Source organism: Phacochoerus africanus, chromosome 6 (genome assembly GCF_016906955.1).
Source record: "Phacochoerus africanus isolate WHEZ1 chromosome 6, ROS_Pafr_v1, whole genome shotgun sequence".
In the NCBI taxonomy this organism is placed as follows: domain Eukaryota; kingdom Metazoa; phylum Chordata; class Mammalia; order Artiodactyla; family Suidae; genus Phacochoerus; species Phacochoerus africanus.
The window spans coordinates 105,146,224-105,164,709 of record NC_062549.1 but is presented as its reverse complement, the minus strand read 5'-3'; the positions used below and the strand labels follow the sequence as shown (position 1 = coordinate 105,164,709).

The 18,486-nt window shown below is 42.8% G+C and overlaps 1 protein-coding gene and 1 long non-coding RNA gene across 5 annotated transcripts in view; one reads left to right on the top strand and one right to left on the bottom strand.

Moving 5' to 3' along the window:
- Window positions 1-1,528: 1,528 nt before the first annotated feature.
- LOC125129804 (uncharacterized) lies at window positions 1,529-9,326 on the bottom strand. The gene is made up of 4 exons (XR_007135562.1): window positions 9,232-9,326; window positions 5,766-5,863; window positions 5,420-5,569; window positions 1,529-1,721 (listed from the first exon to the last, which is right to left on the bottom strand). It is a non-coding gene; the product is annotated as an uncharacterized LOC125129804 (long non-coding RNA).
- SLC22A15 (solute carrier family 22 member 15) overlaps window positions 9,007-18,486 on the top strand; it is a 92,089-nt gene continuing 82,609 nt past the window's right edge. The window contains exon 1 of one of the 4 annotated variants that reach the window (XM_047784925.1): window positions 9,007-9,261. In XM_047784925.1, the coding sequence (XP_047640881.1) occupies window positions 9,175-9,261 (87 nt within the window). In that variant the 5' untranslated portion in view covers window positions 9,007-9,174. The remainder of the gene's footprint in view (window positions 9,262-18,486) is intronic. The other 3 variants (XR_007135561.1, XM_047784924.1, XM_047784923.1) reach the window with 3 other exon arrangements.

Genomic DNA, 18,486 nt, shown 5'->3' with positions numbered 1-18,486 from the left:
TCGACCCCTGGCCCAGGAACTTCCACACGCTGAGATTGCAACCAAAACCAAAAGAAAACAAACAACAAAAAAACCCAAAAATTAGAAAAAAAGGACTTCAAAATAGTTATTAGAAATATGCCCATTCATGCATTTAAAGGAAAATATGACTATAGTGAGAGGTGAAGATATAAAAAAAGAAAATACAGCAATCATATCAAGATGTCTTTGTCAGTAAGCACCACCCTCTCACCAAGAAAAGCTATAACCAGCTCTCTGGCCTCTTTTCTGTAAACAATTTTGTTTCATGTAACTTTGTACTTAAAAGGACTTTGTACTTTTTTCCCTGTATGGAAGTATTTTTAAATGGATTTGGGGACCATATCACATATAATTTTTAAAGGAAGTTTAAAGTGACCTTGACAGGGGCTGGGGAAGGAGGGAGGTGGGATTGTGATAGAATTCAAGATGCACTTCTGCCTTGAAGTTACACTGTAGAAGGTACAGGACTTCCTGACCTGTGAGCACAGAGCTGCTGGCCAGGGCTGAAGGGGTGACCAGGTTTGTGTGCCCTGAGCAATGCTGTCTCGGGTCCACCTGCCTGTTGGGCCATCTGAACCTAAGGTCTTGAGCCTTATTGTGGCAGAACTCTCAAAATTGTGGCCATATTGTCTTTTCGCCACTTCTTTTAATCATCCTTTGGGAGCTTTAATGGTGTTTGAAAGGTATGATTGAAGTAAAAAATTAATTAATTCAAAGGAAATTGTTACAGTTCAGGAGCTCACCTAATAGATTGGTAAGCATCTTTTATCAGAGCTATGCCAAGCTGGGGTCACATGAAGCAATTAGGGTGACAGGAGAAAGGCTAGATTCTTAGTTACTGAGCCTGTATTCCCATTAGGGGGGTACAGGTCTCCTGTAAGGTCTCCATCCCTTAAACACTGATCTCAAAGCTGAACTTTCAAATTTGAAATCTCCCATATTATCAGCTTTTCCAAAGTTCATAGATCACTTAATTCCTAAAACACTAGTACCAAGCTTCAACTTTAAAGTTATAAATGATTGGGCATGTTTTTATGCTCTTTAACTGAAAACTTATTTCTGCACAGTCCGTGCCAATAAGGAAATTAGAAATTGTGTTTTTAGCTATTCCCTGGATGAAGGAAAAGAGAAATGAGAGTCTCAGTGGAGGCCACTGAGCTGTCATGCTTCTATTTGGTGCCAGCTGGTCACCTGTTGGCAGGGCCAGAAGGGAGCCCAGGACTAAATCCATCCTTACGCTCTACCCCCAGCTTCAAATAAAACACCTCCACAAGAATATCTCCCCGTGCAAACCACTTTCCTGAAAAGAAACCTTCTCTGCTTAAGTGATGTCTAGTTATCAGCGTGTATGTTGATATCCAACAAATTAAACTTTCAGCTTGAAGCAGTAACTTTCGTTTATATGTTATTTCGAGAGACACCCCATTGCCTTGCAACGAGTGTGTTTTTATCTCACGAACACACAGCTGAAAAGAGCAATGATAAAAATAAAAACATCAACACAAAATGACTCAAATATCTTTATTCAAACACCTTCATGATCAGTTATCTTAATTTATTTTATGCCATAGACATGGCGCTCCTAAAATCTCATTATCTTTCACTTACTTTAGTTCTTCATTTTATCCTCAACGGGCATGTCTCATGTCTCCACCTCGGGAAGAAGATGGTGACGCAAGGGCAACCCGGTCACCGGGACGCTGTCAATGGCAATGACACATCATTAGGAACACAGTCATATAACAGACCAGGCCGAGAATATATCATTAAGAACCCAGACAGCAGATCGTCTTCTTGCAATATCATTTGAAATTAACAAGTACCTCCAAAGGAACTGTTTACTGCTTTGTCTGCAAAAAGTGCTCGGAACAGTAAACCAAAGAGACAAAACATCCTTTAGTGGATTGTTAGGGCACTTAAGGAGGTGTAAATTGTAATTAGCCATATGCCAGACTTTCACAGCCCAATAAGAAAGACGCCTGATGGTGCAGGATCTCCGTGGCCCAGTTTTTCAGGTCAAAAGCAGAACGGCTGTTGAGTAAGGACTAATCCACAAAGGAAAGCGACAATGCTATTCCATTCTCCAGCTTCAAACACAACAGAGGAGAACTCCTCCTGCACGCGTTTGCGATGGCAGTCACGTCGCTGAGTTATTATATACGCCCACCTAGAGTTTCTGGCTTGGGAGACAGGGAGGGAGGGCTCTATTCAGCTGAAGCCCTGTTCTTAAAAATCATGGACGGGGGACACACTCTGTTTACGAAGGAATCAGAGTGAAAATGTGGTACAAAGATAATGTTCCATATTAATATTTCCAGATAAGAAGAAAAGGTTCAGAGATGGAGCCTAAGCCAGAGAGTGGCCTCAGGTAGTAAAAAATAAATAAAACATAAAAAATAAAAACAACAACCAAAAAATAAAAACAAAACCCACAAACTTTGGAGAACTTTGTTTTATGTACTGCTGTGCCAACCAGCTATGTGACTTTCAGTAAGTCTCCGAATCCTCTTAAACATAATATCTAATCCCCTGTAGCCTTAATTTAACATTCTTAGAATGTGGGGATTAGACTCAGTGATTTCTTAAAAATGGCACCCTTTCCAGGACCCTCATTTTCCTGAGATGAGTCATTAACTTGCATTCGGTTTGCCAAAGGTCCTGTGACTAACAAAAAAAATGTGAAGGAAAAAAGAATGAAATAAGGCCATTTGCAGCAGCATCTGGAAGGACCTAGAGATTATCATACTAAGTGAAGTAGGTCAGACAGAAAGACAAATACCATATGATATCACTTACATGTGGAATCTAAAATATGGCACAAGTGAACTTATTTACAAAACAGAAACTGACTCACAGACAAAGAGAACAAATGTATGGTTATCGAAGGGGAAAGGGGGCAGAGGGATAAACTAGGAGTTTTGGATGAACAGATACATGCTACTTTATATAAACTAGATAAACAACAAGGACCCACTGTATAGTACAGAGAGCTATGTCCAATATCTTGGAATAGCCTATAATGGAAAAGAATCCGAAAAAGAATGTAGGAGTTCTCGTCGTGGTGCAGCAGAAACGAATCCGACTAGGAACCATGAGGTTGCGGGTTCAATTCCTGGCCTGGCTTAGTGGGTTGAGATTCCAGCATTGCCGTGGCTCAGATCTGGCATTGCTGTGGCTGTGGTGTAGGCCAGCAGCTGTAGCTCCGATTCGACCCCTAGCCTGGGAACCTCCACATGCTGCAGGTGCAGCTCTGAAAAGACAAAAAAATGAATCCTCATACTTAACAATTTCCAGAATGGTTCTGGGATTGGTGATTTCTCCTTTCTGAGACTGATCCAGTGGACCCAACTTAATTCTCTGAAATCTACTTCAGCTTCCTATTTTCCTAAGGCGGTGGAGATTGCTGGTTTTAATGTAGAAAGCCCAGCTGGAGTTAAGACTCTGGATATGCGGGTTGTCAACATCTTTGTGTAATACTCAACCAGCTCAAGTGGTTCAGGCAATTGCAACAGCATCCAGATTTTCATTCTGGGGAACTTTGAGGCATTTGTCCTTGGATAGGGCAAACTTTTATCCATACTACTGAAGCACAGCCTCAACAGATCGACCCCCATGATCACAGCAAATTCATCATTTCAGTCTGTATTCCCTCGTTGTAGAATTCTCCCATGTAAGAAACAGCAGCAGCAAGCAGCAGTCACAGCAACAACAACTCTGACATTTTCATTAAAGTTGGGCACTCAGGAATGAATTTGTTGAATTAAATGAATGTCCTATTATCTAAGCTCAGTGCCTCTTGGGACAACATGTAAAATCGGACTCTTAGCAAGCAAAACACTCTACTATCTAAATTCAAACATAATTAATGGCTCATTTCCCCCATATTTCATCTCTCCCTGCTGCAACCTCCTGAATTTTAGACCTAACTCTATTCATACTCTTTGGTTTTATTGCTAAGGTCTGAGACATGGAAATAGCCAGTTTTCTTCATCTTTAATTTAGTGCTTCCACCCACTTCAGGGTGGTTTTTGAATGACAGTTGTTGGTTTGGGAGGACAGATGATGGAAAGATGTCCGTCTCACTGCTAATTCCATTTTCTTTTTGCATTTTCTCCCTTTGTTGTCTTGGTCCTTACTCCCGGACATCTGCCCTCAAAATCTAACTTCCTTGTGATCCGGTCGCTCCCATCACATTGGCTGTGTTTGTATCAACTTATTGTTGATGGGGCTATTTGTACGTCGGCTGTCTTTATTCAGATATGTTGCTGTGACATACTAACAATAAATAAGGAGTTATCTCAGCATGAAGGTTCAGGAGGAGGGAAAAATGTTCTTCTGATTTTTCAAAGAGACTAGCTCTGGGTACATTTAGGCTGGTATACAACTCTGATTTCCAAGGGTTTGAAACAACACTTAATATATGTGAAGTCTATTATCATGCATACCAAATTTCAGTAGCCTTCTGGGACATCAAATTATCAATGAAGCAAAAGGCATGACACAGTGGTTAGGTGTGCAGGTTTTATAATAAAGGAAAGAAGATGATAATGATTTGGGTATATTTGCTTCAAAGCTTTATGTAATTTACCAGATCAAGTTAACTTTTCTTCTTCTCATAGCCCCAAAAGTGTGTAATTGCTGGCCATCCCATTTTAGACATTATTTTAATTTCTTGTTATTAAAAAAGCCCCAGATGTTCATTACTCGAGTTATAACATGAAATACACGTACTATAAAATTATGGTAGGAAAGGACTTAAGAAAACCAAAAATGAGTAAAGAATGGTCAGATGGGGAAAATATGCTCTCAAAATGGAACTCTTTGCTAAGAGCCACAGATGCAATACCTTGAGCCTCAGGAGAGCTTTAATTAGCCCAGCTCTTCCTCCAGCGCAGGCTCAGAAGCTCTGGCACAGGCTGTAAATTAGGGCAAGGAAATCCAGCAGGGGCCTGGGTGGGTTAAGGGGGAAGGGCAGGATCTTAAAGGGGCAACGACCATTTAAAAGAGCAATACCTCTCTGCCCCACCATTCCTGTTTTAGGCCCTTCCACCTATTACCACCCACCTATTCCACCATCTGTGTTGCCCACTTCAGTTCATAGTACTACCTCTATTTTCCCAGTTATTGAAACCATAAACAAAGGAATCATTGCTAATCTCTCTCTTATCTCAGCTAATGCAAAATGAATCCCTATCACTTTTTTGAAGATTTTACCTTAGATTTGACTTAACTTCTCCATCCCTATTATTGCCCTGGTTTAAGCCCTCAGGACCTCATTGGGCTCTGCCTGGGCTCTTACAACAGTCTCAACGGGTGTTATGTGCATTCCCCACTGCTGCCAAACCATCTTTTAAAAATCACAGCTCCCCTGAAAAAACACTGCAGTAGTCCCCATTACCTGTAGGAAAAAGTTGAAGCTCCTCAGTACTGCACACCTGGCCTCTATCAACCCGTAGACCTCATTTCTGACACTCCAAGGTTGCATTTGCTGTCCGCACAATCACCAACTGCTTTTAGTATGTATGTTCCAAGATAATGTAAATTAACACTGAAGATAGAGAAAAGTTTCTGGCCCATTTAAAATACATAAACAGTGGGGGCAAGATGAAAAAACCCTATCTCTACTGAGCACTTCATTTATTCATTTAGTATATATATCATAAAATATTGATTTATACTTTTTCACTTCCACACATCATAATATCAAAGAAAAATTTCAAAAATTAAAAATATGACTCTCTTACCAATATAGAATGAACCCTTGTTGATTTTATTTTAATTGATGAAGGAACCAGTAGGGTGGAAAAGCTGGTTCTAAGAACATTTGAGGGACTGGTAATTTCTAGGGAAAAAAAATAAAGATTGCTAGATTAGACACAAAATGAATTAATGTTTAATAGGGCAATGAAGTAATATATTATCTTTCCTGTTAAACAATCATTTATATCTCTACCAAACAAAATCTACAAATTTACATGTAACTACACAGTATTTGGACTCTAATTCATAGCAAATAGTCAAGTCAAACACACTAAATTTTTCCTCCTGAATCAAATAATTAAATATTACCACATTGAAAGGACATACAATTCTCTTCTTGCTTTCTTACTATTTTCAAGTGCAGGATAATTTTTCTTAACAATGAAAGTTTTTTATTAAAACACTTGACATTAATCTTCTTCATCGGTGTTTTGACACCACAAAACACTTCTTGAGTCACCGAACAAGGTTTTCCAGAACATAACACTATGTCCTCCTATGTTTTCTCAGATAAACCATTCTTGGAATCTCATGTAGTTTGAAAAGAGAATAGATAAAAGTTCCAGCTGTGGCACAGTGGATTAAGAATCCAACTACAGCAGCTCGGGTTGCTGTGGAGGTGTGGTTGTTCTACTACAAACTTTGTAGAAAGTGTACAGTTATGTGGACATTAAAACATAGAGTAACTACTAAAATAACGATAATGCAACCTGTACCTCCCAAAATTGCAAAAAGAAATAAGGGCAATATATAAAGGGCCTTAAGACTCCAACGGATAGTCAGGAAGGAAAATAAAAGAAGATGCTAAATGCAAAATGTGAAATGGTAGAAATGATTCCAAATTTATCATTCACAATAAACATAAATGGATTTATTTCACCCATTAAAAGACAGAGACTACAAAATTGGATACACCAAAAAGAAACAAAAATAAAAACAAAAACCTCCTCCCATAACCATTCCTAAAGCACAACAAAAATTAAAGGATGAAAATAAAGGGATTATAAGGAAATAACAAAAAACAGATGCAGCAATACTAACATTAGACAAAATAAAAATTAAGGCAAAAACATTAGAGGAGCTCCTGTTGTGGCACAGTGAAAATGAATCTGACTAGGAACCATGAGGTTTTGGGTTTGATCCCTGGCCTCGCTCAGTGGGTTAAGGATCTGGCATTGCCGTGAGCAGTGGTGTAGGTCGCTGACATGGCTCGGATCTGGCGTGGCCGTGGTGTAGGCCAGCAGCTGTAGCTCTGATTTGACCCCTAGCCTGGGAACCTCTATATGCGGCAGGTGCGGCCCTCAAAAAAAAAAAATCAACAACAACAACAAAAAACAACTTCAAAAAGATAATCATTTTGGAAAATTTTGACTCATTTATTAAAAATTCATATATTCAACAGAGAAAATTCTAGAAATATTATAGACTACTTTAATAAAATTAACAAGGTTGCTCAAATATTTAGAGGATCTTGTACCCAAATAGAGTATTTTCAATACTTTCAGTACACTTTTCTAAAATGACCATGTACTAGGTGCAAGAAAATTCAATTACCAAGATTTAATATCACCTCTGTTCACAAAGCATTTAAATTAGCAATCCATAATAAGTCATAACAACCTTTATTTGGAAAATTTAAAAAATGCACTAACAAATGGCTCACTGGTTAAAGAGGGCATTACAATGTTATGGAATATTTAAAACTGAAGACAACAAAACCACCACATGACAAAACTCATGAGACTGAGCAAAGTAGTTACCTAGAGAGAAATGCATAGCCTTGAATATAATTAGTCTTATAAAAGGAAAATTAAAAGCAAAAATCTAAACTTTGAAGTTATGTAGGTAGTAAAAGAATTATAGACTAGCAAAAATAAGTAAAGAAAATAATTCATATAATCCATAAAATAGAAAACAAAGACATACAAAAAGAAAAATCACAAGTAAAAACTGGTTCTTTAAAAAGTAATCAACTGATAAGAATGAATAATATTAAGAATAAAAAATGAGGCATAAATACAGCTAAAACATGATTTTAAAAACCCTAAAAGAACAAGATGAACAAGTTTATTCCCAAAACAACAGAAAAATTAGATAAAATAGAAACATTTCTTGGAAAAACTAATTCAAGAACAAAAAGCCATAAAAATATGACATGTCTATCTATCTATCTCTCTCTCTATCTATCTATCTCTGTAATAACAAGGCTCATCTTGCAAAATAAGCCAAGTCCAGATGGTTTCAACAGGTTTACCAGGGTTCCCTTGTGCCTCATAGGCTTGGGTTGCTGTGGCACAGGTTCCGTCTCTGGCCAGGGTAACTTCCACAGGTTGTGGTCAGAGCCAAAAAGAAAAAAAAAAGAAAAAAGAAAAAAAAAGGAGTTTTACCAAATAGTTCCAACTCATTTTACTAAACTTCTATAATCTTACAGCCAAATCCAGACAAGAACAGTTACAAGAAAATTAGAGGTCCTTCTCCCTCTCCTAGAGGTAAAATCCTGGATAAGGCATTATGGCTGTTCATCTCTTCTGTTAACTATTGTATTGAGGGCCACAGTCTGGACAGTGGACTACTATGCAGCTGTTAAAATCGACCTAAGCAGGTTCAGAAAAGTGGGGACTTAAAGCAGGCAACCAGCGTCCCTAGTTCCTGTTGCATCTTTTTCCATTTCCAGCCGGGCACACTGCTGTTTATCCTTCAATCACCTTGGCAGCCATCACGTCCTGTCCCACAAATTAATCTTTCAGTTTTTTTGTATTTCCTTCGTACCTCGTGCGTATATCTATAACCAAATACATCTCATGGTTTTGCAAGGATTTGACTACCTGTGACCTGACCACATAGGGTAGCACTGGAAAAAAATGTTGAACACCACTCATCTCTGAAAGATCTAGAACCCATTCCCTCTCCCCTCATTAAACTGATTTGTACAAAACAAATAATGCTGAGCGGTCCCCAGGTCACCCAGCACTCATCGCCGAAGCCGGGGCCGTGGCAGCTGCCCTTTTCGTGGTTCTCCATCAGAGAGATGCCTAAGCCCGAGCCCACTTCCACTTCCTCTTTCCTTTAAGCGCCGCAGACACTCATCCTTCTCAGAAAAAAAAAAAATCTTTAACAGGAAGCGCAGAGGCCCGGGTACCCGGCCTCCCGCCCCGGACTCGCAAGCCCGCGCGGCCCCCGGCCCCGCCCGCGCAGACGCGCGGCCCGCCGCCCCGCCCGCGCACCCACGCCGCGCCGGGCTGGGAGCCGGCGGGGCCGAGCCGGTGCCGGGCGCCGTGGGGCTCGCGCGCTGGGCCCGCCGCGGAGGGCCGCGCCGGAGCAGGGGCGGTAGAAGGGCAGGCCGGGGCCGGGCTCCTGCTGGCGGCGGGGCCGAGGCGGAGCGCGCGGCCCGCCATGGAGGTGGAGGAGGCGTTCCAGGCAGTGGGCGAGATGGGCATCTACCAGATGTACCTGTGCTTCCTGCTGGCGGTGCTGCTGCAGGTGAGTCCCCTGCCGCTCCGACGGTCCCCCATCCCCAGCTCCTGCCCGCCCGGCCTGGGACGAGGCGTACCCCACCCCAACGCCAAAACGCCCCAACGCCCGGCCCGTACGCCGAGGCTCTGCAACCCGCCGAGGTGTGGCGAGCCTATCCAGCCTCCACCTCCACCCCGCGCGGGGGCGGCCCTGGGCGGGCGAGGCGTCTCGCGTTAGCCTGGGCCCCCGAAAGCCAAGGGCGCCGGCCCGCCTGTCAAGGTTTGTGCCTGCCCAAGCCTCAGATCCTTAGGCGCCTGCACCCCTCACCTCGGGTGTGGGTGTATGTGTGGGAGGTACTTAAGCGGAAGAGCTGGTTAGTAAGAGATGCAAAATTCCATTGTTACCAGTCATACGCCGTGAATACGAAAGGGAATTTCTAACCTGTGGCACCGTCACCTTGGAATCTGGAACACAGAGAGGGCCCTTGATCATTGGCTGACAAAAGGGCTGATCTAGAGCGGCCACCTTCAGCTCCGGGTATCTACTTACCTTCTTTTCCTGGATTTGAAGGTGCTTCCTATGCTGGGGACGTTCAATGCTTAGGGTTTATTTCTCTCTGGCTTAAGGTGGGCTGGGACATTCTGCCCAGAGCCTCCTTGGGCTGAGTCTTTTATATGTCGATAGTGCCATTTACAACGTGCGGTATAAAATGGAATCACTTCTTCATTGTACAGGATTCTCAGAGACTTCGTGCACACCCCAGCCTAAAAATGTGGCTTCCATATGCTCAAGGTCGCTACAAACACACTTTGCCAGGCAAGAGTTACTCCTCCTTTGCCAGCTTAAATGGCCCAGTTGGCATCAATTCATTTATTCTAAAGGCCTTTCATTCACAAATGCTTTATTCGTATCTACCCTGCTAGCATAGCATTTCTGCTATGCGTGGGCCCTTTAACTCCTTCCTGCATTTAACAGTTTAACTAGTGTCTACTGTGTGCTTAGCAGGGACTGCAGTCAAAGCCCTTTTCCTGTGAGGTTTGCCTTTCTGGTGGGGTCAGGTGAAGCAGGCAGGCAGTTAAATAATTACAGTTCACATGTGATGATAGTTTTTCTGAGGGAAGGGCAGGGTGGTGTATGGACATAATCGCCAATCCACCAGTTGCTTAAACCTTGTGCAAGTCAACTGCTTAACAGGAAGATGGGGGCCAGGGAGGTAAGGATAGACTAAGTGATTCTCTTTGCCATTACAATGTTTGAAAGTAAAAAAAAAAAAATTAAAAAAAAAAAAGGAATTCCCGTTGTGGCTCAGTGGTTAACGAATCCAACTAGGAACCATGAGGTTGTGGGTTCGATCCCTGGCCTCGCTCAGTGGGTTAAGGATCCGGCGCTGCCCTGAGCTATGGTGTAGGTCGCAGGCGTGGCTCGGATCCCGAGTTGCTGTGTCTCTGGTGTAGGCCAGTGGCTACAGCTCCGATTCGACCCCTAGCCTGGGAACCTCCATATGCCATAGGAGCGGCCGTAGAAAAGGCAAAAAGACCAAAAAAAAAATTGTTTAATAAAAGTTCAGTTGATTTCAACACCAGCCATAAGAATCATTCAAAACAACGCACTGATAGATGAAGTCTCTTCTTTCTCTAGCAAAACAAATTCTCAGTTCACAAATATGTAATATTCTGAAGTTCTTAAAGTGTGTGGTTTTAGCTCTAAGTGTACTCTCCCATGGGGAAAGTATCTGTGCTAAATCACAGAAGAGTACTTAATGCAGAGAAAACAGAATTGTAACCATGATCCCTGATGTTCATATAGAATACTTTTTCTTTGCGAAAATTCTTTTCCTGTTCTAACCAAAATTTCGGCCACATGACTTCCTCTCTGAGTAATCCTTCCTCCTCATTCCTACACTTTGCCGCCTCTGTCATTTTCTCACTTGCCTCGCTAGGTATGCACCGGCATTTATAAGTTTGTTTTGAGTGGAGTGTGGCAGTAAAAAAGGCCACAGTTCTGGGTTCAAGACCTGTTCAATTTCTGTCACTTGCTTTTCCTTATGGTTGACCCATTTGGTTAGAGTTTGGTACCACAGAGATCTAAACCCATGGCCTTGGCTGTTCATTGCACCCTGCCTGACACATGGTCAGTGTTCATCAGAGAAGAATTAGCTCTTAGGGTGTTGGGACTGAATGATTGACTGTTATCTCGTAGGTGTGAACTGAGGAGGTGCCCTGTAGCTGTGCTGATCCCCAAAGAGTAGATGCCCAGATCCAGGCAGAAGTGAATTCTTCCCAGCTGTTAACTGGTTACGAGAACTCAAACTGCCAAAAGGTCCTAAGGTCACCCAAAGCTATCCTGGATATGAGAGTGTGGTGCCCCAAGGACCATACTACCCGGTCTGCTATCGGACCTGGCTTAGACCAGGGGAGCTGGCCTGCAGGGTGAGGGTGCTGGAGCATCCCATCACGTAGTTGTGACATGTCACAGGATGCTTTCATCATTCTCGTGGGCCCTGTTTCCTCCAACAGAGGCAAAGTAAGAAGCCTTCTTCAGAGTTGCCTCGAATGGAAGGAGGTTGGTGTTTGCTTTTAAACCAAAGCACTTGTTTACCAGCACCCAAGGAAGGTATAGACCAATTGTATAGCAGCCCTGCCAGAGAGTCCTATATATGCCACCACCAGGGAGAGGGAGCCTGTGCCTCAGCAGGAGCCTTTTTTGCATCTATGGTTTGGTGATGCCCAACCCCAGCCAAGAAACACAAAACTAGAGGGATAGAGATGCAAACTCTACAGGTGCTTCTGCATTCTCTTCCTTCCAGGACCGTCAGTATTTTTTTAAAAAATGGTTTTAACTCCCTTTACTTCAAATTCATCCAAGTTCAGACTAAGAGGATGAAACCAGATTATAAGCCGACTCAAAAGGTCTTCAGATGAATTCTTTTCTTGAGTTATTGATACCATGGTGTAGCCCCTCCCTCCTTACCTCATTATCCAGTTTCCTTTGGGGAGGAGACCTACCCTCCCACTCCCTGCAAACACAATTTTGGGAATCTCCATAGGGTCAACTTTCAGATGGAAAGAATAGATGCAGATTTTGTAGATTTCTCTCTAGTATAAGATCCAAGTGCGCTGATGATCGTAACGCTTCATGTTAAGGTACATAAACGAAAAGCTAGAGGAGAAAAATTGCCTTCGATAAAACTGCTCATCTCATGAACAAGCAATAAGAGTTACAATTTTGCGGTTAGAAAAATTCTTATCCCCTCCCAAATACGCATGGCCTCTTTTGGGTAAGAGCTATTTGACATATTTAAATAATTCTATTTTCCCTTTACTGTTTCCATTTAACGATCATGATTCAGAGTTGACATCTTCATCACTCTTTTGTGTTTGTTTATGTGTGTGCTTGTTTGCCGGGCTGTTTGGAGGACGGTTGGGATATAATTATTTGTTTCTTGATCCCTTTAGACATAAAGTGGAAATGGACTGTGCTTCTTCGTTCTAAGCCAGAGACTCCAGCTCCTTTATTTTCCACAGGATCATGAATTATAGGTTGTACTATAATTTGCACAGCATTTAAAACATCCATTAACCAACAGGACCATGTAACCTGTAATAAGCATTAGTTTCACCAGCAGAATTGTGATGCTGCTGTGAACCTCAGCTTGAGGTGTAGTCGTCTGGTGTTTCAGAATGCATTATTTTTTATGTAAACTCTTAATAACCCCAACCTGTTTTTCCGATCCTAGAACTACCAGTGTATTCACATCATCCATGCAATAAATATCTTTTCATGGTATTTTAGAAAGTGGAATGATTTGAACAGGTATTTTGCAGAAGAGGAAACTATAAGAGTCAACCCATGAAGAGATGTTTACTTTCAGTGGGCACCTGGGACGGGCATATTAAAATGACTATGAAATGTCATTTCACACTTATTAGATTAGCAAACATTAAATAGTCTAACAGTACAAGTGTGATGAAAATGAGAAGTAGAGGGAGTTCCCGTTGTAGCTCAGTGGTTAACGAACCCAACTGGTATCCATGAGGTTGCAGGTTCGATCCTTGGCCTCACTCAGTGGGTTAAGGATCCGGTGTTGCCGTGAGCTGTGGTGTAGGTCACAGACGCGGCTCAGATCTGGCATTGCTGTAACTGTGGGCACAGGCCGGTGGCTACAGCTCCAATTCGACCCCTAGCCTAGGAACCTTCATATGCCATGAGTTCTGCCCTAAAAAGACCAAAAAAAAAAAAAGAAAAAGAAAAGAAAAGAAAGAAAAATGAGAAGTAGAAACTACATCTGGAGAACAATTTGGCACTAATAAAATTATAGTCAGCACTGGACTCCTAGGTATATATCCCACAATAGCTCTGAACATGTGTGTAAGCAGGAACATACAGGATAGTTATTGCAGCAGTATTTGTAAAAACAAAAATTAGCAACCATCTCAATGACACTCAAAAAGGGACTGGATAATTAAAATATGATGTAAATTTGATAGAATATTTCAGTTAAAATGAACAAACTAGATCTATACACAGCCACATGGATGAATCTCTTATAACATTAAATGAAAAAACAAAACAAAACCAGTGTGATATGTATATATATATATATATATATATATGTAATGTGAAACATACTTTCATTACAAATATTTAAAAATTAAGAAACAGTACTGTGTGTGGCTTACGGATGTATAGGAACAATGCAGAAGTATAAACACATGGGGTAGAAGGACCCACACCCCCATTCATGAGATCGGCTGCCTCTTGGGAAGGGTGGGAGGGGGCGGGACAGGGAAGGGGGGCGAAGAAAATTTCCTCTGTGTCTATAATATTGTATTTGAAAAACCTGAAGCAGATCTGATGAAATACAGTGAAGGGTTCTGATAAATTGTGGTGATGGGTTCATGAATCTTACTTGTTTTGCTTTTCTGTGTAACTTTTTAAAAAATTTAAAACGATAAGATGTGCATACCTAGGAGACAATACTACAGTTCACCCTTTGAGAATAACAGTTCATTCTTTTATTGCTATTCCTCTGGCTGGTTATGACTGTGAGTTCTGGTCATTTACCATGCAGGAGGGTGAGGAAGGGTGAGTCTTGTTCAGGAGGCTTTATTAAACTTTGCGAGGGACTTCATCACAGCTAATGGCTCCTGCCTGCTTGCATTTGTCTCCGTGTCCGTTCTCCCCAGGAGCTTCATAGGAAGACTGCCCTTTGATGAGGTGTCCCTGAGATGATAGCTGGAGCTTCTAATCACTCAACCGTTAAGTGAGTGATGAAGTCCACACCATAAACCTTAGGAAGACCTCATTGTACCACAGTTGTTGAGACCAGCCCTCATGCCCCAAGGGCTTCTCACCACCACCAGTGGTTCAGCCATGATGGCAGCCTGTGGCATTAGCAGGAGCTTCTGCCATGACTCCAAAACATGTGACCATCTACCAGTGTCTCTGGTCTGAGCAAGTTTTCTGCCAAACCTACCCTCAAATTTAGTTCTGTCTGCCTTCTAGACAATGGCTGAGAGTTTGCATGATAAACTGGGGAGCCTTTGCCTGATGCTCCTTCCATCAGTTTAGGTGAGTGGGGGCACCATAGGCCATAGCTACTCTTGTCCCCAGCATGGCCTCAGGAAAACTGTTGTCCATAGACAGACACTGCCCCCTGGTGTAAAGCAGATGAAGCTGCAAATCTATCAGCCCCTCAGATTTTCATCTGGGAAGCATGTAGAAATCCAGGAAGCCTCAGGAAGGTTTAGGGAGGTCCTTTGGGCCATGAAACATCTCAAGAGCTGGGAGCCACTGGCCTGACCACACCCAAGCTCCCAGCAGCATGCCACCCACTGCTGCTTGACATGTGCCCTAAGAGAAGGTATTCCCCTCCAGCAAAAAAAAAAAAAAAAGTCATTAAAAATGTGCAGCCAAGCAATGTGAATATGGCAGTATGAGCACTAGACTTGAATGCTGTGACATTCTGCTGTGAGGTGGCTGAGTGAACTCTTGCTGATAACCGCCGCCCCCCAGTCCTCACTGTGCTCTTGGAAATTAAATCATGAATATTTAATTCATGTGTTTTGCACGTTCAGGATCTCTTAAAGTCACCCAGTGCCCAGCAGTTAGTTGGCATGAGGTCAGTGTTGACTTTGGGGCTTTAGAATACTGGCTCCACAATGAGAGGCTGCCTTAGAAGGAAGAGCCATCCAATCCAGAGACACACACACAGCTTGCAAATCTCCCCTCTCACTCCCTTGACCAAAAGCTCAAACAGGAACTACCATCTGCATTCGTGGCAATTGTATGATACCCAACAAACAGTATATGGTGGTTATAGAAAAAAGAGAAGATGTAGAGAAGAAAAAGAAATCTCTGGAACTTCTACCACCCAGGAGTAAAACGTGCCCAAAGTGTATAGCCTTCCAGACTTTGTATTATACAGATGCGTACATTCGCCTTTTTTGGAGAAAATCTGTATTGCACCTTGCTTTTGTCTCTCAACAGTCCTCTGAGTGCCTTGCTCTGCGCCCTGATGAGCAACCACATGTTTTTCAACAGCTGTAGCACCGTTGTTGGAAGGTATCGCCGTATCATAACTTCCTCGTGCAGTTCTCTCTTGTTGCACGAGTGGGTGGGTTGGGTCTTTTTCCCTGGGCCGGAACTCACCCGGCCCATGCTCCCCGGCCCTTCTTTGGCCTGGGCCTTCACGTCTCCCAGGTGATTGTTTACACCCCTCTCAGGCCCAGACGGCTAATGCCTCGCTTCCTCTCATTCCCCCCAGATGTTCTTTGTTCCAGCTTTGCGGATGAGATGGAGGTCACTGGACCTCCTTTCCTTTTTCCCCATATTTAATTTTTCAGCCTCAGCAGTCCTTATGTTTCTCTCTGGCATCCAAGAGGAAATCACATCTCCACCATCTTTCCAGGGATCTCCTTTCACTTTTCTTTTTTTTTTTTTTTGTTTTTGTTTTTTATTTTTGATTTTTATTTTTTTAGGGCCACACCTGCAGCATATGGAGGTTCCCAGGCTAGGGGTCGAATCAGAGCTGTTGCCACCGGCCTACACCACAGCCACAGCAACGCAGGATCCAAGCTGAATCTGCAACCTACACTACAGCTCACGGCAACACCGGATCCTTAACCCACTGAGCGAGGTCAGGGATCGAACCCACAACCTCACGGTTCCTAGTCGGAGTTGTTTCCACTGCGCCATGACGGGAACTCCCTCTCCTTTCACTTTTGTTCTTGATTCCATATGACTCTCTGTCAGTCATTGCTGATCCTCTATCTCTCCGAGTTCTCCAGCATCCCACAGAGTGGCCTGTGTGGTACATTTAGCTGGTGTATGAAAATAGCATTAAATAGCATTAACTCGTAAAGTGAGAGGGTTATTCCCTTTTCAGTTTTTCTTTACTCTTGCTGTTTATCTAAGAAGAAGGGTCTCCTTTGGTGCTAACACTTCTCAAAACATTTGCAAATATTTCTCTCTTAACAAAAGAAATGACCCAGAATTAAAGAAGGTTCAGGCTTTGGCAGAAAACATTACCTCGTTAGAAATGACTAACGTTACTCTGTTTTTATCGTATTCATTATTTGTTTTCTTTTGAAATGCCTTTGAATTATGAACATTTCAAAGAAAATACAGAGAACAATATCACAAATACACAAGTACCTTCTTCCAGGCTTCATAAATGCTAATGTTTTGCCATGTTTGTTTAAGGTAGTCTGGTCATGGTTCAGCCAGAGAACCTGGAAGCCGAACTCCTAGGATGGAGATGTGTGTGTGTGTGTGTGTACGTATAGATCTGTATGCATGCATTATCTTTATAATATATATATGTGGTTATGTATGTAATCAGTGAATCATTTCTTATGAGGATTTGACCATGTACAATTGTGGGAGCCGGTCCGACAGTCCCTGTCAGGCTGTTGCCTCTGTGTCTGATGTTGGAGCTTGAACTTGCCCGCGAAGGCAGCCTGGAACCCAACAGAATCGACTGGAATCTGTGTCATTCTCACTCCTGCAGCCTTGATGAAGCAAATGCCTTTCATCATGGAACTAAACACACACCTGGCCCAGGAGTCAGAGCAGCTGAAGGAGGGACCAGGGGACTGTGGGTCATTAGCAGGTCCAGCTGCAGGTGCCCGGACAAGGTGAGGCAGCAAAGACGTGACACTGGAGGTGAGGCACCAAAGCACGGGTCCCAGCCTTCCAAGCATAGAAACCAATGGCTGCTCCTTTGCTCTCACCCCTTCCCCCCACACTTACCCAAAAGTATCTCTGGTGGAAAACCTTAAATAAAAACGTACCAGCCAACTCTTAGCATTGTAGTAGGGTGTTTATTTGTATAGTGCCATCGGGCTGGTTGTATTTGTATTGATTCACAATTTTATTTCTCTGTAAATTTACTTAAGTTTAAAATTGTTGAGTCAATTTAAAAGCAGACCCTTAAGCAAATAATAGAAAATAGAGGAGTTCCCGTCATGGCTCAGTGGAAACAAATCTGACTAACATCCATGAGGATGCAGGTTTGATCCCTGGCCTTGATCAGTGGGTTAGGGATCTGGCATTGCCATGAGCTGTGGTGTAGGTCTCAGACAGGGTTTGGATCTGGCATTGCTGTGGCTGAGGCGTAGGCTGCCAGCTGCAGCTCTGATTTGACCCCTAGCCTGGGAACCTCCATATGCCGTGGGTGCGGCCCTAAAAAGACAAAGAAAAAAAAAACAACAAAAGAAAGAAAATAGAAATGAGCATGTGACATTCTTGCAAGGGGTATGCAGAAGACTGGAGTTTGGGCAAAGCTGAGCCTGCCCTGTAATAAATACTTCTTTGAAGAACACTAAAAATATATTCTTTACTTTTTGACCCTGCTTGGCCTCTGTCTTTTTTTTTTTTTTTTAGGCCACACCCATGGCATATGGAGGTTCCCAGGCTAGGGGTCGAATTGGAGCTACAGCTGCTGGCCCATGCCAGAGCCACAGCAACACCAGATCCGAGCCGTGCCTGTTACCACAGCTCATGGCAACGCCGGATCCTTAACCCACTGAGCGTGGCCATGGATTGAATCTGCATCCTCATGGATGCCAGGTGGGTTTGTTTCCACTGAGCCACAACAGGAACTCCTTGGACTCTTTCTTTGGCCTAAGAATTCCTTCTGATTTTTGTTTTGATTATACCGCAGCAGTCTTTCACCAGGTAGCTCAGGTGTCACATTCGACCGTATCCTTATTCCCCTTGGTTGGAACCCACTGCTTCCTTTGTGCTCTC